Raw genomic sequence first — 20,057 nt, 5'->3', positions numbered from 1 at the left:
AGAAACCAGTCTCGCAGCTTTTTTTCTATCTGCTCTGGTAGCATTTATATAACTTTTGTATGTACATAAGATCGACCCCTTATTAGTTTGTCGCATTGGTCATTTTAGTTTTGGGGGGGGGGGGGGGTTCTGGATCCAGAGAACAGTTTGTAGTATAGTTTTGTTTCTTTGTTAAATTTACTTTGAAATTTATATTGGGTGTCAGATTTGCACACCACAACAGCCTAGGTCCCCGGCGGTGCATTCTTGTCGCGCCCATGTCCCCGGCGGTGCAGGCTTGCCGCGCCCAGGTCCCCGGCGGTGCAGGCTTGCCGCGCCCAGGTCCCCGGCGGTGCAGGCTTGCCGCGCCCAGGTCCCCGGCGGTGCAGGCTTGCCGCGCCCAGGTCCCCGGCGGTGCAGGCTTGCCGCGCCCAGGTCCCCGGCGGTGCAGGCTTGCCGCGCCCAGGTCACCGGCGGTGCAGGCTTGCCGCGCCCTATATTATGCTGGTGGTGCTTGCAGATGGGATTTCCCTGTAGCCCTGAAATGCTATCCAGCTTGTAAGGCTATGTGCGCACTAGAAAAGTGATTTTTTTTTTTTTTCTCAAGAAAATTTTCTTGAGAAACTTCTGGGAGTTGAAGATTACCGCACCTGCGGTAAAAAACCGCGGGAAAAACGCATGCGTTTTTGCCGCGGTTTTTCCGCAGGTTGGTCCCTGCGGTTTTTTTATGCTGAACTGCAATAAATAATATAGATAATAGATAAAATCAATAGACAGATAATGGATAGAGGGAAAGATGGATAGATAGATGAGAAAGACCTATATAATGTCCCACCCCCCTGCATATTCTAAGCTGGCACCCTTTATTGACTTTCATGTGGCACTAAAGGGTGCCTAGCCTTGTATTTAGCCAAAAAATAAATAATTAAAAAAAAATGACGTGAGGTCCCCCCATCTTTTGTAGCCAGCTAGGGTAAAGCAGACGGCTTCTGCCTGCAGACCACAGCTGGCAGCTTCACCTTGGCTGGTAATCCAAAACAGAGGGCACCCCACGCTGTTATTTTACATTAAATAAATAATTTAAAACAAAAAACGTGGGGCCCCCCCCATATTGGATCACCAGCCAAGGTAAAGCGGAGAGCTTGGGTCTGATATTCTCAGACTAGGGAGGTCCACTGTTATTGGACACTCCCCAGCCTAAAAATAGCAGGCCGCAGCCGCCCCAGAAGTGGCGCATCCATTAGACGTGCCAATCCTGGCGCTTCGCCCAACTCATCCCGTTGCCCTGGTGCGGTGGCAAACTGGGTAATATATGGGGTTGATGCCAGATGTGTAATGTCACCTGGCATCAAGCCCTGGGGTTAGTGATGTCACGCGTCTATCAGATACCTGACATCACCAACCCAGTCAGTAATAAATAAAAAATAGACAACAAAAATAGTTTTCTTCGTCGCTCCATTGGGAGACCCAGACGATTGGGTGTATAGCTACTGCCTCCGGAGGCCACACAAAGCATTACACTAAAAAGTGTAAGGCCCCTCCCCTTCTGGCTATACACCCCCAGTGGGATCACTGGCTCACCAGTTTTCGGCTTTGTGCGAAGTAGGTCAGACATCCACGCATAGCTCCACTGTTTAGTCAGCAGTAGCTGCTGACTATATCGGATGGAAGAAAAGAGGGCCCATATGGGGCCCCCAGCATGCTCCCTTCTCACCCCGCTGGTGGTCTGTAAGGTTGAGGTACCTATTGCTGGTACGGCGGCTGGAGCCCACATGCTGTTTTCCTTCCCCATCCCCCTGGGGGGCTCTGAGGAAGTGGGATCTTACCGGCCCCAAAGCCCTGAGGCCGGGCTCCATCCACAGACCCATTGAACCTGCTGGATGTGGAGCGGGAGTGCCGTTCATGGACATGGCCCTGCACCATTCAGGTACTCTGTGTCCCCGTACACACAGGCACAGCACACTCCAGACTTGCTGGGTGTGCTAGTGCGCCGGGGACAGTAAAGGGTTACAGTCACTGCAGCCTAGCTGAGTGACTTTATTTATTGGGAACTACCGCGCCGGACGCTCCGGGAGCGGCGGCGCGGCTGGGACTTGTAGTGCGCCGGGGACTTAGCGCCGACCGCGCTTTTACGGCGGCGGCGCTTATAAATCCAGTCCCCGGCTTTTGCGGCCTAGCTCAGCTTCGTTCCCGCCCCCACCCTGTCAATCAGCAGCGCCGAGGGCTGGAGCCTTATTTACATGCTCCAGCCCTCTCACTAGACACTGTGGGACGCCGGTTTCCCGCTCTGACTTGGGGCACGCCCACGGCCCGCCCCTACTCACACGAGCTGGAGAAGGACGCCGGCAGCCATTCCTGCAGCCCGAGCTGAGAGAACGGACTCTGGGCAACCAACAGGACTAGGGCGACCACACACCCGCTTATAGGCGGGCGGTAAGCGGCACCTGGGGTGCTGACACTAAATACCGCAGTTTGTCTATTTGTATTTTAAGTACACTGCATAGGTCGCTATTTTGGGCTATATGCCCTCTTAGATGGCGACACATCAGCAGCAGGAAAGCATGGGTGCTAAGGCACAGGCTTTCTATGCTGCTTCTATTGCACGTACTGAAGTGTTCATGTGTATTTATGCTTGTATGCTATACACTGCACTGTACGGTCGCTAGTCTTGGCTATATTCGCCATAGAATGGCTAGACTACAGCAGCAGAAAAGCAGGAGTGCTGAGGCACAGGTTTTTTTCTATGCTGCTTGTATTGCAGGGGTTGCAGTGTTCATTTGTACTTATGCTTGTATGCTATACATTGCACTGTATGGTCGCTATTCTGGGCTATATTCCCCTAGACGGCTAGTCTACAGCAGCAGAAAAGCAGGCTTTCTATGCTGCTTGTATTGCATGTGCTGCAGTGTTCATTTGTACTTTATACTTGTATGATATACATTGCACTGTACGGTCGCCATTCTTGGCTCTATAAGTCGGCAGCAGCATATAAGCAACACAGGCTTTCGATGCTGTTTTTGCTGCATGTGATACTGTTCCACGGCACTGCTCCCCATTGGGTGCAATGCTCCCCTGTAGCACTTGGTCAGCCGGGGTCTCTACTTGACGTGACCAAAAGAACCACCTCTCAACCCTGTCCAAGGACAGGGACGGAGTTGCAATGGGATAGAGACTTGCAGTCACCCTCACTTGGAATAAAATCGGTGCTCCGGGGGGGTCCCAGGAGGCTCTCTGTATGATGAGGCAGACGTAGCTCATCAGGACTTTGATCCTGACACCGCTCTCACTCCGGATACACCGGATGGTGACGCCATAAGGAATGATCCTATAGCGTCCATCAATGGAATGTTGGATCTTTTCTCCCTCAGCTCCCCCAGCGGAGGAGTCAGCTTCACAGCAGGAGAAGTCCCATTTCAGTAGCTCAAACGTATATTGGGTATTGTTCTGGCCACGCTGACTTCAGAGAAGCAGTCCAGGAACACCACGCTTCCCAGATAAGCGTTTTCTCCAAACGTATTAAGGATACACGTTATCTCTTTCCCCCTGACGTGGTCAGGCGTTGGACCTAGGGTCCAAAGGTGGATTCTCCAATCTCCAGGCTTGCGGCTAGAGCATAGTTGCAGTGGAGATGGGACTTCACTTACAGATGCCATTGACAGACAGATGGACTCTGGTTGAAATCTGTCTATGAGGCTATCGGCGTGTCGGTTGCTCCGGCATTCACAGCCGTATGGGCACCCTAAGCTTTTCAGCTGTTCTTGCGCAGCTGGTCTTGAGCACAGGTACATCTGTGCCGCAGGGGCGTCCGTAACCTCGCAATGTCTGCATTGCGACTTACCCTATTAATGCGGTCCTGGAAGGACAGTCGAGGTTTCGGTCCTTCCCAGGCTCGGGCAGGTCCCAATTGTCCTCGTCCAAAAGGGCTGAAAAGCCTCAGAGGCTCAGCTGCCGGCCGGGCTCAATCACGCCCAAGGAAGGCAGCCGGAGGAACCGCTACCAAGGCGGTCTCCTCATGACTCTCAGCTCTCTCATCTTTCCGCATCCGCGGTTGATGGCAGTCTCGCTCGCCTTTGGCGACATTTAGCTGCCACAGGTCACAGACCGGTGGGTGAGGGACAGTGTGCCCACGTGCACAGGACAGAGTTCTGTTCTCGTCCTCCGACTCGATTCTTCAGAACGTCCCCACCTCCCCACCGAGCAGATGCTCTTCTGAAGGAGTGGTACTCCCGGTTCCTCTTCAGGAACAAGACACGGTTTTCCTCCAATCTGGTTGTGGTGCCAAACAAGGATGGCTCTTTCCGTTCCGTTCTGGACCTAAAACTGCTCAACAAGCACGTGGAGGCCAGGCGGTTCCGGATGAAACCCTCCGCTCCGTCATTGCCTCAATGTCTCAAGGAAATTTCCTAGCATCAATAGACATCAAAGATGCTTATCTCCACGTGCCGATTGCTACAGAGCACCAATGTTTTTCTACATTTCGTGATAGGAAACGACCATCTTCAGGTCGTAGCTCTGCCATTCGGGCTGGCAACAGCCCCACGGGTGTTCGCCAAGGTCATGACGGCAGTGGTAGCAGTCTTGCACTCACAGGGACACTCTGTGATCCCTTACTTGGACGATCTACTTGTCAAGGCACCCTCTCAAGAGGCATGCCAACTCAGCCTGAATGTTGCGCTGGAGACTCTCCAGACGTTCGGGTGGATCATCAACTTCTCAAAGTCAAACCTGTCACGACCCAATCACTAACGTATCTTGGCATGGAGTTTCATACCCTCTCAGCGGTAGTGAAGCTTCCGCTGGACAAGCAGCGGTCACTACAGACGGGGGTGCAGACTCTCCTTCAAGGTCAGTCGCACTTCTTAAGACGCCTCATGCACTTCCTCGGGAAGATAGTGGCGACAATGGAGGCGGTTCCGTTTGCGCAGTTTCATCTGCGTCCACTTCAATGGGACATTCTCCGCCAATGAGTCGGGAAGTCAACATCCCTGTACAGGAAAGTATCCCTTTCACAGACGGCAAGGACTCTCTGCAATGGTGGCTTCTTCCCACCTCATTATCACAGGGAAGATCCTTCCTACCACCGTCTTGGGCGGTGGTCACGACAGACGCGAGTCTGTCAGGGTGGGGAGCGGTTTTTCTCCCCCACAGGGCTCAGGGTCCGTGGACTCAGCAGGAGTCCACCCTTCAGATCAATGTTCTGGTAATCAGAGCAGTGTATCTTGCCCTACTAGCCTTCCAGCAGTGGCTGGAAAGAAAGCAGATCCGAATTCAATCGGACAACTCCACAGCGGTGGCATACATCAATCCCCAAGGGGGGACACGCAGTCGGCAAGCCTTCCAGGAAGTCCGGCGGATTCTGATGTGGGTGGATGCCACGGCCTCCACCATATCCGCAGTTCACATCCCCGGCGTAGAAAACTGGGAAGCAGACTTCCTCAGTCGCCAGGGCATGGACGCAGGGGAATGGTCCCTTCACTCGGACGTGTTTCAGGAAATCTGTCGCCGCTGGGGAAGGCCGGACGTCGACCTAATGGCGTCCCGGCACAACAACAAGGACCCAACCTTCATGGCACGGTCTCGCGATCAAAGAGCGCTGGCGGCAGACGCCCTAGTGCAAGATTGGTCGCAGTTCCGGCTCCCTTATGTGTTTCCACCTCTGGCACCCTTGCCCAGAGTGCTACGCAAGATCAGATCCGATTGCAGCCGCGTCATACTCGTCGCCCCAGACTGGCCGAGGAGGGCGTGGTATCCGGATCTGTGGCAGCTCACGGTCGGCCAACCGTGGACACTACCAGACCGACCAGACTTACTGTCCCAAGGGCCGTTTTTCCATCGGAATTCTGCGGCCCTGAACCTGACTGTGTGGCCATTGAGTCCTGGATCCTAGCGTCTTCAGGATTATTCCACGGGGTCGTTGCCACCATGAGACAGGCTAGGAAGCCCACGTCCGCTAAGAACCACAGAACGTGGAGGATATTCTTATCCTGGTGCTCTGCTCAGGGAGTGTCTCCCTGGCCATTTGCATTGCCTACCTTTCTTTCTTTCCTGCTATCTGGGTTAGAAAAAGGTTTGTCGCTCGGCTCCCTTAAAGGTCAGGTATCGGCGCTATCCGTCTTTTTTCAGAGGCGTTTGGCACGCCTTCCTATGGTGCGCACGTTCCTACAGGGGGTTTGCCATATCGTTACCCCGTGCAAGCGGCCGTTAGATCCATGGGATCTGAACAGGGTACTAGTTGCCCTCCAGAAGCCGCCCTTCGAGCCTCTGAGGGAGGTTTCACTTTCTAGACTATCCCAGAACGTGGCTTTTCTGGTAGCGATCACATCTCTTCGGAGAGTGTCTGAGCTGGCAGCGCTGTCATCCAAGACTCCCTTCCTGGTCTTCCACCAGGACAAGGTAGTGCTGCGCCCCATTCAGGAGTTTCTCCCGAAGGTGATATCCTCTTTTCATCTTAATCAGGATATCTCCTTGCCTTCGTTTTGTCCTCATGCAGTTCATCGGTATGAGAAGGATTTACATTTGTTAGATCTGGTGAGAGCACTCAGAATCTACATTTCCCGCACGGCGCCCTTGCGCCGTTCGGATGCACTCTTTGTCCTTGTCGCTGGTCAGCGCAAAGGGTCGCAGGCTTCTAAGGCCGCCCTGGCTCGATGGATCAAGGAACCAATTCTTGAAGCCTACCGTTCTGCTGGGCTTCCGGTTCCATCAGGGCTGAAGGCCCATTCAACCAGAGCCGTGGGTGCTTCCTGGGCATTACGACACCAGGCTACGGCTCAACAGGTGTGCCAGGCAGCTACCTGGTCGAGTCTGCACACCTTCACCAAACATTATCAGGTGCATACCTATGCTTCGGCGGACGCCAGCCTAGGTAGAAGAGTCCTGCAGGCGGCAGTTGCCTCCCCGTGGGGGAGGGCTGTCTTCGCAGCTCTAACATGAGGTATTTCTTTACCCACCCAGGGACAGCTTTTGGACGTCCCAATCGTCTGGGTCTCCCAATGGAGCGACGAAGAAGAAGGGAATTTTGTTACTTACCGTAAATTCCTTTTCTTCTAGCTCCTATTGGGAGACCCAGCACCCGCCCTGTTGTCCTTCGGGATTTTTGGGTTGTTTCGGGTACACATGTTGTTCATGTTGAACGGTTTTTTCAGTTCTCCGATGTTACTCGGAGTGAATTTGTTTAAACCAGTTATTGGCTTTCCTCCTTCTTGCTTTTGCACTAAAACTGGTGAGCCAGTGATCCCACTGGGGGTGTATAGCCAGAAGGGGAGGGGCCTTACACTTTTTAGTGTAATGCTTTGTGTGGCCTCCGGAGGCAGTAGCTATACACCCAATCGTCTGGGTCTCCCAATAGGAGCTAGAAGAAAAGGAATTTACGGTAAGTAACAAAATTCCCTTCTTATTTGAAAAAACACTCCCCAAAACATTCCCTCTTTCACCAATTTATTGACAAGAACAATCAAATCCGGGTCCGGCGTAATCCAATAAGGAAGGGGGTCCCACGACGAGCCATACCATAGTCACTGTCCCAGTAAGTGAAGAACAGAATGTTCCCCATTGGCTGCAAGAGTAATGCAGTGACCTGAGCTAACATCAATAGGTCAGCCCAGGTCACTGCAGGGGATGCCGAGCGCTGGCATCAGGAGGTTAGAGGATATCATTACCTGCTGTAATGATCTCCTGTAGTCCTGCCATCAGCGCTGTCACTGCCTTCTATGCCCGCCGCGTTGTCAGCAGTATCACGAGAGCCTGTGACGTCACCGCCAGTGACAGTCTCGGGCCGCGGGCATAGACGGCAGTGACAGTGGTGACGTCAGGAGGCAGGAGATCGTCACAGCAGGTAATGATCTCATCTCACCTCCTGACAGCAGCGCTCGGCATCCCCGGGGCTGCATGCACTGCTGTGTGTCAGTGTCTGCCTGCGCTGCAGGGTGACAAGCTGCTGACACTGCAGGGCAGGCAGCCGCGGGGCCGGAGCGGGACACAGACTGCACGGGCACCTGGAGGTCACACGGAAGTGCTTCTGTGCGGCGTCCAGGGAGTGTGATCTATGTGTTTACTCTGCTCCGCTTCATCACTTCCTGCAAAACCGCAGGCAGCGATGAACATTACCGCAGGTAAATCGCGGCTATACCGGGGGTATACCGCACATTTGCTACCTGCGGTATACCCCCGGAATTTCGCGATTACATTACAGTGAATGAAGTGAAATACCGGGGGGATTCCGCAGGTACCTGCGGAAAAGAAGTGACATGCACATTTTCTCAAGAAAATCTTCACAAATAATTTTCTTGAGGAAAAAAGCGCAGTGTGCGCACAGCTATTTTTTTTCCCATAAGTTTTGCTGGGAAATGTCTGCAGAAAGATTACAAACATTTCTCAAGAAATTTCCACAGCAAAACCGCGGGTAAATCAGTGGGTAAAACGGCCTAGTGCGCACATAGCCTTAATGTTATGACTGGGATGATGTAAAATTAAAGAATTGCCATTCATGCATTTTCCAAATCTAATCTTTTAAGTGTATGTGCATTTGTTACCATCAATATTGGTAGCTGTATGTGAATATTGATGTGTGTGGTGGTATTAGCATGAAGAACTTGCATGGGTTCAAGACGTTTCCAAGCTGACTGAGTACAGGGTGTGTTCCTGGAGTCTCTCAGTAGTACTGCCTGTTACCTTGAGCCTGTACCTTTTTATGAAGTATATATCTGCATTAGCATAAGGTATTAGAAACCCTGTTTCATTTCGCTTTTTAATGCATATGGAAAGGTTTCGGCCATAGATATTCTTGTGCTTCCAGGTGAGCAAGTTTACATGTATTTTCTGAATTGTGCAGAATGTAGAACTTCCATAATGTTGGTTCTAGTTCGTGATAATCCATAGTCGTCTATACAAGTTTATGATGTGATAAATGCAGCCATTCCAGACGGTCCTTGCTGTGCCTTATGCCTTAATCATTCCTTCTCTAATTCCTTTTAACATGCTGCCTCCTGCTTGTTTCATTACTTGTTACCATTCTCTCTACTTTCCCCACAGTGTGATTCCTGAGCGGAAGAAAAGGATTGCTTTGCACCAAATGCGCTTAATGAAATCATGGTACTCCCTGGGCTCTGCTGCTCATTGCCTGCAATATGTGCTTGACCAGCTCTTTAAGTCTAATTAAAGCACCCTGTCTGCATCGCTTTGCCACTAATACACCGCATCTCGATTAATCCGCACCAATAAACCTGTGTCTTGGCTGCCTTCATTAGTTATATTCCATATTTGCTTCACCAGTGTGTTGGTTTGGTGTGTGTATGTGTGTGGCTTATTTTTTTTTTGTGTATGTGATGTCTCGATACCTTTTTGTTGTATATTATTTTTGTCATTTTTTTTTGTTGTCTTCTTGTTTATATAACCAAAGGCTTAGTTGTTTTGCCATTTATTTATTTTGACATCTTCTTCATTTTAACAGCCACGCAGTTCCACGAGCTCGGACGGTGTTGCGGTAAAAAGATCATAAGTGGCTCGAAAAGACAAGCCAATTTCTGCAAAGATTTGAAGAAGTAAAAAGAAGAAAATGGACTTTTCTAAGAAAACAAAACCTCAGTCTGCCTTTTATCACAACTTCCAAAATATCAAAAAACTATTTTTGACTATATTCCGCTGGCTCAGGTTTGCATCCCTACCAGGGGTAAGAGGATAAAACCAGCCGGACTAGTGACTTAAGGCACTCTAGACCTACTATTGGTACCTGGTATTGAGGCAGTCTTGTGCATGCAGCAGATGATGCATATGTGGTATGTATATTGTGATGGCAATCATTTCATCAGAACTAAGCACTACCCTTCCCGGTGTATAACAATGGCCTTCCTTCTCTAGGACGGCTCAATAACAATTCATGCAGCACATTCCATTGTCTTGTCAGTCACCCAATAATTTTTCTTTGTTTTAAAAGGAGACTTTCCACATAAATGTATGTGTGTATATATCATAAATACAGTATATATCTGAGGCGTAACCCGAATATTTTATAACTCCACATACCAAAGGGTTTCTCGCAATCTGTTGGAGACCAGAAGATGGCTGCGCCAGTTCTCGAATTAACTGGAAACCATTTTAGTTCATATGTAATTTTGTATGCTGAGCTGATCAAGAAATTAAATTTTAAGAGACTGGAGCTGCTTTTATTCTTGCAAACACTTTTTTTGTTTTTCATTCCCCCATTCCAGTCTGTTTTATTTTTTTTTCATGTTGTGGTGGTTTTTTTTTTTTTTTTTTTTTTTTATTATTATTGAATTTACTCTTACATCATTCTGATGACGATGGTTTTGAAGCCTTAAGGGTGCTTTACACGAGACGACGGATCGTGCGATGCATCATTGGGGTCACGGTTTTTGTGACGCACATCTGGTATCATACACAACGTCGTCTCGTGTGAAACCTCTGAGCGACGCAGTATCGCTCACAAATCATGAGTCGTGTAGTCGACGCTCAGTTTCATAATATCGTTTATTTTTACTTGTGCCGGTTGTTCATCGTTCCCGTGGCAGCACACATCGCTCCGTGTGACACCACGGGAGCGATTTAACTCTGCTTACCTGCGTCCCACGGCTCCCGCCGGCTATGCGGAAGGAAGGAGGTGGGCGGGATGTTTACATCCCGCTCATCTCCGCCCCTCCGCTTCTATTGGCCGGCGGCTGTGTGACGCCGACCGTCCCTCCCCAAATACTCACCAAATACTCACTGTATTTATGTGGCTTTAATTGCCTCATTCCCAGTTTCTGTTCAAAACGCCAGTTTTTAATGATGGAGCCCGTCTCAGACAATCTGGAAAAAAAAAAAACACTCTTTTACTTACCCGATATTTGTTCTCCTAACAGGTCTGTGTTAGAAAATAGTTTTCTCCATAAAATTAGTTTTTTATATGCACCATTTTGGCATAGTTTTGTTCTCCTTTTATTCCTATTTGAAATCTATTAGTATATTGATCACTGGACTTTGTCATGTCCTTTGTTAGTAAGGTGTGCCAGGTTCAGAATGTAGAGACAATGGCATCACACACCCATCAATATAGAACTATATTTCCACAAGGAATAAGAAGAGTAACATCACAAGATATAAAATCTTATTTTAAGTGGGACTCATTCTAAAGTATATCAGGATAGTGAACGGCCCCCTGTGAGAGCGGGTATGTGACCAGAAACCGGTAGTTATTGGATTATTTTGTTACATCTGTTTGGGCTACATAGGCCACGTTCACACATTGAGTATTTGGTGAGTTTTTTACCTCAGTATTTCTAGCCAAAATCATGAGTGGGCAAAAAATGTAGAAGTGGTACCCGTGTTTCTATCATAATTATCCTGTAACTGGTTTTGGCTTAGAAATACTGGAAGTATAAAAAAAAACTCGCCAAATACTCAATGTGTGAACGTGGCCTAATTTTGACTTTTATTGCAGTTTGGTATGAGATTTACTAATAAGCTCAGCTGCTTTGGATCAGTTTAGCCCTACATCATAGTTTAATATAGAACGTGTAAAACTTGGTTTCCGCTGGGAAAGTGTTATATGAATGTTTTGCCTTGGAGAAAGTGAAATGATTGCAGCTTCATCATAAGATCCATGATCTACATGAGGTGTATATCTCTCACGCTAAGTATAAATCACATATCTTAATTTCTGACATACTTTGAACTACTTGTAAGGCATGTTACTTCAAATCGGCCAGAATAGTTGTGTTATGGTGATGAGAGGGCTTAAAGGGATTGTCGACTTTTAGAAATATAAACTTAACTAGGTTGAGAATAAACTACTGCTTAACCATCCTGGGTCCAGCATCAGTACATACATACATACATACATACATACATACATACATACATACATACATACATACATACATACATACAGTACAGACCAAAGGTTTGGACACACCTCATTCAAAGACTTTTTTCTTTTATTTTCTTGACTCTAAGAATTGTAGAATAACATTGAAGACATCAAAACTATGAATTAAATACTTAAAGTGTGAATCAACTGAAAATATGTCTTATATTCTAGGTTCTTCAAAGTAGCCACATTTTGCTTTGATTACTGCTTTGCACACTCTTGGCATTCTCTTGATGAGCTTCAAGAGGTACTCACCGGTAATGGTCTTCCAACAGTCTTGAAGGAGTTCCCAGAGATGCTTAGCACTTGTTGGCCCTTTTGCCTTCACTCTGCGGTCCAGCTCACCCCAAAGCATCTCGATTGGGTTCAGAACTGGTGACTGTGGAGACCAGGTCATCTGGCGTAGCACCCCATCACTCTCCTTCTTAATCAAATAGCCCTTACACAGCCTGCAGGTGTGTTTGTGGTCATTGTCCTGTTGAAAAATAAATGATGGTCCAATTAAATGCAAACTGGATGCAATAGCACACCGCTGCAAGATGCTGTGGTAGCCATGCTGGTTCTGTATGCCTTCAATTTTGAATAAATCCTCAACAGTGTCACCAGCAAAGCACCCCCAGACCATCACACCTCCTCCTCCATGCTTCATGGTGGGAACCAGCCATGTAGAGACCATCCGTTCACCTTTTCTACAAAGGCACGGTGGTTGGATCCAAAGATCTCAAATTTGGACTCATCAGACCAAAGCACAGATTTCCACTGGTCTAATGTCCATTCCTTGTGTTGTTTAGCCCAAACAAGTCTCTTCTGCTTGTTGCCTGTCCTTAGCAGTGGTTTCCTAGCAGCTATTTTACCATGAAGGCCTGCTGCACAAAGTCTCCTCTTAATAGTTGTTCTAGAGAGGAGAAGGTGTGTCCAAACTTTTGCTCTGTACTTGCATACATACAGTACATGAGTTTCCTTATTGAAAGTTTTTCTGAAAGGTCAGATAATTGCTTTTAGTTTTCCTCCTTGCTTATTAATGTAAGAATAGCTAATGGTGTACGACCAGCATGTAGAACATGGCCTTAGGGTTACAGGAAGTATTAGATATTTACTGTATAGATGCGAAGGCCAAGCACAAAGAATGGCCTTCATTCCACGTAATATAATTAACAAGCCTTCAATCATGTCAGCACAAGAACTTAGAGGGTGAAACCTTTTACAAGTATTGTTAGACTATCCGCTACATCAATGTCAGATCAATGGGGGTCCAATTGCCTCCCTATTGAAACCAGTACAGTAGTTAATATGCGCCCTGGGCTGTGTTGGGAAGTGAGGCTTTTTTTGGGGTGGCAAAAGATCTCCCGTTCTGGGTTACCAATAATGATTGCGGGAATCTAAAGGCCCCTTTACACACTGAGACTTTCTAGCGATCCCACCAGCGATTCCAACTTGGCCGGGATCGCTACAAAGTCTCTGGTGAGTCGCTGGTGAGCTGTCAGACATACCTGGAAAACGGCGCAACAGCGATACAGACCTGCAGAATGACCTAGCTAGTCATTGGGGACGTTGTAAAGCAGCTTTTTGAAAGGGAAGTCGCTAACTAAGTCGTTGTAACGGTGTCAAACACACCGATGCATGCTGCGCAGCGGGAAACAAAGGACCAAAGAATGGTCCTGAGAGATGTGTAGGGATCAGCAACCTCACAGCAGGGGCTAGGTCGCTGATGCGTTTCACACACCGCAATGTCGCTGGGGAGGTCGCTATTACGTCACAAAACCGGTGACGTTACAGCGATGTTGTTTGCGATATTGCAGTGTGTAAAGGGGCCTTAAGGCTATGTGCCCACGCTGCGGATTTACCGCGGATTTTGCCGCGGATTTACCGCGGATTTCCCGAAAATCTGCAGCAGCGGCACTTCCAAGCCATTTCAATGGCATTTTGGAAATGCTGTGTCCATGCTGCGGATTTTTCCGCTGCGGATTTGCCGCGGATTTTGATGCGGAAAAATCTGCAGCATGTCAATTATTTGTTGCGGATTTTGGTGCGGATTTTGGGTATAGAATGGGGAAAAAAAAAAAAAATCAAATCCGCGGGTGCGGATTTGCCGCGAAAGTCGCGGATTTTCATGCAGAAAAATCCGCAGGTACATTCTACCGTGGACACATAGCCTAAAGCTGGGGTCACACATAACGACGACGACAACGACGTCGCTGCAACGTCACCATATTCTGTGACGTAGCAGCGACCATAGATGATCATTAGTAAGCTGTCAAACATGTTAGAAAAAGCAGCGACGGAGCAGCGATCATAGCGACGTCGACGGTCGTTGTGTGGTTTCAGACGTAGAGTAGCGTCGCTGCTGCGGTGTCAAACACAAGGATTATCAGCTTATCAGCATGGCGCAGCGGGATAGCAGCGATCAAAAAATGACTTCGAGCATTCAGGAGCGAGCAACGATTTCGCAGCAGGGGTCTGATCGTTGTTATGTGTCACACACAGCGACGTCGCTGTTGAGGTCGCTGCAACGTCACAGAATATGGTGACGTTGCAGCGACGTCGTTGTCGTTATGTGTGACACCAGCTTAACAGAAATGTCATCAATGCTTGTTGGGGCGAAAACACAAATAGGAAGTCATGTGTGTTCACTCTGAAAGCTGTTGTTTGTTTTTTTTTTCTTTTCTTCAATTAAAGACCTCCCTGGAAGTTTCTTATCTTCCACGGGAACAAAGGATTAGGCATGCTGGAATCGAGTGTGCATGATCTTTTCCCTGCTTTCATGATTTACCATCAGGCAAAGTCTAGTAATTTGCAAACACGTTAGAGGTTTGATCAACATTATACCGAATGCGTATGGACATTGTATTACATATAAGTGAAGGATGTTAACACTAAACTTAGATCAGGGTTAGTTATCTTGAATGAAGGACAAAGGATTCGTACAAAGTATATAATATATCAGTCCATAATATATGTAAAGTAAATGGCAACAATAAAATAGCAGGGTTTAAAAAAAAAAAGTAAAAGTCCGCTCTGTGGTCCTGCTGTGTGGATCCAGAAGATGGCAGTTTTCCTTGTCTTACATTGATTTTAATGTGAAATGCAATGAAACCACTTAAAGCACCACTCCAGAGTTTTGGGTTTTTTGTGTGTTTGTTTTTTCTCCAGCACTGCAATTGTGCTTTAAATGTAAGCCCACTGTGCTATACTTACCCTGCGGTGCTTTTACAGCACTACTGTGGTTCCGAGTCGCCGTTTTGTGACTAACCTCAAGTCAGAAGTTGTCACAAGCTCCCAATACAAGTCTTTGAGAACCAGAACAAGGTTCTTATAGAGTCATATTGATTTTTGTGATCTGCAGTGCGCTCCATGAAACACTGGAGTTGCCGGCAGGTTACAAATCGCCGAGGCGGTGGTGGTAACCGATGAAGACGTCAGACGTAGAGGTACAATAAAGAAAAACGCTGGAGTGGTGCTTTAATAAATAGCTATACAGATTCCTCACCAGCATTCCATATATTTTGGGAAAATTTAACTGGATGATTTCCTGTTAATGATACATTTCTGTATTAAATTAGATATTATTGACTTGTCAAAGTTTCTATTAATTTGTGATTTGCATTACTTCTGTTACTTGCGAGAATTTGCAGCAGTGTCCTCACAGCATATTGACTAATGAATGAACATTCCCATGCAGTGTGAATGAAGTATAGACGTATCAAGATCAAGCCTGCGCAGTTTTATTTATTTATTGTTTTTAAATATATATTTTTTTCATTTTTCCTTTACAATTGTAATCGTAGGGATTGAAAGTACAAGTTAATGTCCTGGACACAGACGCACAATACCAAATATACATGTTGTGGAATTTTATGTTTATTGTAGGTTCGGTTTTATTTTACTTTTTAATTTTTTTATATATTTTTTTTAAAGTAATTAAAGTCCCAAAAGAGATACTCAGGGATGTGATGATGAGCTTAAAAAAAAAAGGTTATGTAAATAGCTGTCCATATTAGACTAGGTTCACATTTTGTGTGTTTTTCGCAATTCATCGGAAAACTGATGACATTCAGATCAGTTTATATTAAGCCTTACGCAGGACCCAGTAGAGATGCATGAAGTCCGCGGCTTGCCATGCCAGCATATATTCCTTTGTGCGATGCTACGTGTACAGAAAAGTTCTCCCCTAGAAACGTTCCCTCCATATTGTATATATGAAATCCCGTGGAGCACGGAACAGTTCTTATTTTCTCGTACTGAATGCAACAACCTCCATGAAATCCGAAGCTTATGGAAACTGTAGCACCCAATAGATATATGCATGGAAACTTCATTATGAACAGTTGATAACTGATCTGCGCCGATTGGGCGCTTTTTTGTTTTTATTTTATGACTCCTTAAAAAAAAAAAAAAGCAAGCGTAAACTTAGGGTACCGTCTCACTAAACGACGTACCAGCCACGACCACGATATGACCTGGTCAGGATTGCTGGTGCGTCGCTACATGGTCGCTGGTGAGCTGTCAATCAGGCAGATCTCACCAGTGACCAGCCAGCAGCGACTCGTGGAAACGATGCTGCTCTTGGTAACCAAGGTAAATATCGGGTAACTAAGCAAAATGCTTTGCTTGGTTACCCGATATTTACCCTGGTTACCAGCGCACACCACTTAGCGCTGGCTCCCTGCACTCGTAGCCAGGGTACACATCGGGTTACTAATCAAAGCGCTTCTCTTAGTTACCCGATATGTACTCTCGCTACGTGTGCAGGGAGCCAGCACTGGCAGCCTGAGAGCGGCATACGCTAGTAACCAAGGTAAATATCGGGTAACCAAGCAAAGCGCTTCGCTTAGTTACCCGATGTGTACCTTTTGGTTACCAGCGTCCGCAGCTTCCAGACGCTGGCTCCCTGCACATTCAGATCGTTGCTCTCTCTCTGTCAAACGCAGTGATGTGTGCTTCACAGTGGGAGAGCAACGAGCAAAAAATGAATCAGAACAGTGTGTAATGATCAGCGATTTCACAGCAGGGGCCAGGTCGCTGCTCAGTGTCACACACTGCGAGATCGCTAATTAGGTCACTGGTGCGTCACAAAACCTGTGACTCAGCAGCGATCTTGCTAGCGATCTCGCTATGTGAGAAGTACCCCTTAAGCTGGGTTCACACTAAGCGACAGCGACAACGACGTCGCTGTTACGTCACCATTTTCGGTGACGTAGCAGCGACCTTGTAAGTCGCTGTTATGATCGCTGCTTAGCTGTCAAACACAGCAGAAGCAGCAGCGATCATAACATCACTGTGCTACATGTGCAGAGAGCAGGGAGCCGCGCTTAGCGCTGGCTCCTTGCTCTCCTAGGTACAGTACACATCGGGTTAATTAACCCGATGTGTGCTGCAGCTACATGTCACAGTGCAGAGAGCAGGGAGCCGCGCGCACTGCTTAGCGCTGGCTCCTTACTCTCCTTGCTACAGTATACATCGGGTTAATTACCTGATGTGTACTGCAGCCACATGTGCACAGAGCAGGAGCCGGCACTGGCAGCAAGGGCGGAGGCTGGTAACGAAGGTAAATATCGGGTAACCAGGGAAAGGTCTTCCCTTGGTTACCCGATGTTTACGCTGGTCACAGCTTACCGCAGCTGCCAGACGCCTGCTCCCTGCTCGCTTCATTTCGTCGCTCTCTCGCTGTCACACACAGCGATGTGTGTGTCACAGCGGGAGAGTGACGACCAAAAAATGAAGCTGGACATTCAGCAACGACCGGCGACCTCACAGCAGGGGCCAGGTCGTTGCTGGATGTCACACACAGCAACAGCGACGGGACGTCGCTGCAACGTCACAGAAAATGGTGACGTAGCAGCGGCGTCGTTGTCGCTGTGTGTGACACCAGCTTTAGTCGTTCATATGTGCGCAGTTCTTGTAGATAACGGTCTTTTAATGGATGGGATTAACCATAGAATAGCACCTTTACTGATTTAACCCTTTATCACTGAGATCCGATCAGTGTCTGTGCCTTTTTCTGTTGACTCATCATTTCAGAATGTTGAACCCACGGTGTATGCATCTTAATTTTTAGTAAATGGTATATTTGTAATATTATTTTTTTAAAACTAAACTGAGCTACTGAGAGGTTAATATTTTGCAGAGGGTATTTTTGTCAAAAAAATGAAGTTGTGGCATATATCACTGTTTAATATGCTATGTGTTGTATAAAACCCCCTGTAGTACATAGTGTTTTTATACAGCCCCTCAAATACTTGTGTATATATGTGATTCAGCAGAATAAACTAATTCATCCTTTCTACCCAGAATTTGTATATTTATTTATACCACTTCTGTATACGTGTTTGCCATACAGAAATGCAATTTCTACAAGTTATACAGTGGGTACGGCAAATATTCAGACCCCTTTAAATTTTCACTTTCATTGCAGCCATTTAGTAAATCCAAAAAAGTTTTTTTTTTTCTCTCATTAATATACACTCTGCACCCCATCTTGACAGAAGAAAAAACAAAAGTAGAAATGTTTGCGAATTTATTAAACAAGAAAAACTGAAATATCACATGGTCATAAGTATTCAGACCCTTTGCTCAGACACTCGTATTAAGTTACATGCTGTCCATTTCCTTGTAATCGTCCTTGAGTTGGTTGTACTGCTTCATTGGAGTTCAGGTGTGTTTAATTAAACTAATAGGACTTAATTTGGAAAGGCCAAGGTTACAAAAGAATTTTTGCAGTTCTCAAGGTTCCTAAGAGCACAGTGGCCTCCATAATCCTTAAATGGAAGAAGTTTGGGACCAACAAAACTGTTCCTAGACCTGGCCGGCCAGCCAATCTGAGCAATCGTGGGAGAAGAGCCTTGGTGAGAGAGATAAAGAAGAACTACAAGATCACAATGGCTGAGCTCCAGAGATGCAGTAGGGAGATGGTACAAAGTTCCACAAAGTCAACACTCACTGCAGCCCTCCACCAGTTGTGCCTTTATGGCAGAGTGGCCAGATGGAAGCCTCTCCTCAGTGCAAGACATGAAAGCCCACATAGAGTTTGCAAAAAAAAAAAACATGAAGGACTCCCAGACTATGAGAAATAAGATTCTCTGGTCTGATGAGACAAAGAACGTTTTGATGATAATTCTAAGCGGTATGTGTGGAGAAAGCCAGGCACTGCTCATCACCTGCCCGATACAATCATAACAGTGAAACATGGTGGTGGTAGCATCATGCTATGTGGGTGTTTTTCAGCTTCAGGGACAGGATGACTGATTGCAATTGAAGGAAAGATGAATGCGGACAAATACAGAGATATCCTGGAAGAACACCTCTTCAAGAGTACTCTGGACCTCAGACTTGGCCAAAGGTTCACCTTCCAACAAGACAATGACCCTAGGCACACAGCTAAAATAACAAAGGGAGTGGCTTCAGAACTACTCTGTGACCATTCTTGACTGGCCGAGCCAGAGCTCTGACCTAAGCGCAATTGAGCATCTCTGGAGAGACCTGAAAATAGCCATTCACCAACATTCACCATCCAACCTGATCTGCAAGGAAGAATAGCAGAGGATACTCAAATCCAGGTGTGAAAAACTTGTTGCATCATTTCCAAGAAGACTCATGGCTGTACTAGCTCAAAATGGTGCTTCTACTCAATACTGAGCAGAGGAGTGAGCGCTTTTGGCGCAGAACATATAGCGACCACATGGAAAACAACCCTTTGACAGACCCATAGAACCAAAGACACTAATAATGTTAGCAGGAATATAACGGCTCCTCACTAAAAATACTTAGTGAAATCACAGCGCACGGGCACAGAACATGACTGCATGCTGTGAATTCAGGCAGAGAATAATTAATCAAAAATAACATCTGGAATACCATACTGAGTCTGAACTGGATGCAAAAAACCTAAAAAATCTACACTATATGGAGAGAAGGTATGCACACCAGTGACTATGTAAGGGGAATATATGAAAAGCAGAAACTGCTGTGTGAATACTGACATGAAAAATCCAATAGCTATATGTAAGAATGAAGGTATGAAAAATGTAATCTGCATTACTGCCATGAACATATGAATAAAGAGATTTAGCTACTGAATTGATCAATGCAATAGAGCCCCAAGACTACGCCAAAGTATTTCTCTACGTTTGGGTCCCTAGCTAGTGTGTGTCCTCTCATGCAGTTAAAAAACTTAGTGTATGGGAATCGGAGACCCAGGCTTGCTATATATGCGTATAAT

General features: G+C 46.8%; 1 protein-coding gene across 7 annotated transcripts in view; it reads left to right on the top strand.

The window, feature by feature from the left end:
- Positions 1–18,125, top strand: part of CDC14B (cell division cycle 14B) — a 133,535-nt gene extending 115,410 nt beyond the window's left edge. For 3 of the 7 annotated variants that reach the window (XM_075318727.1, XM_075318735.1, XM_075318751.1), the window contains one exon: positions 9,428–18,125. In XM_075318727.1, coding sequence (XP_075174842.1) covers positions 9,428–9,464 — 37 coding nt within the window. In that variant the 3' untranslated portion in view covers positions 9,465–18,125. Of the gene's footprint in view, positions 1–9,009; positions 9,213–9,427 lie in introns of those variants that run through there. The other 4 variants (XM_075318713.1, XM_075318743.1, XM_075318708.1 and 1 more) reach the window with 2 other exon arrangements.
- Positions 18,126–20,057: the final 1,932 nt, after the last annotated feature.

Source organism: Anomaloglossus baeobatrachus, chromosome 1 (genome assembly GCF_048569485.1).
Source record: "Anomaloglossus baeobatrachus isolate aAnoBae1 chromosome 1, aAnoBae1.hap1, whole genome shotgun sequence".
Taxonomy (NCBI): domain Eukaryota; kingdom Metazoa; phylum Chordata; class Amphibia; order Anura; family Aromobatidae; genus Anomaloglossus; species Anomaloglossus baeobatrachus.
The sequence above is the reverse complement of the archived record's forward strand: the minus strand, read 5'-3'. Positions and strand labels throughout refer to the sequence as shown.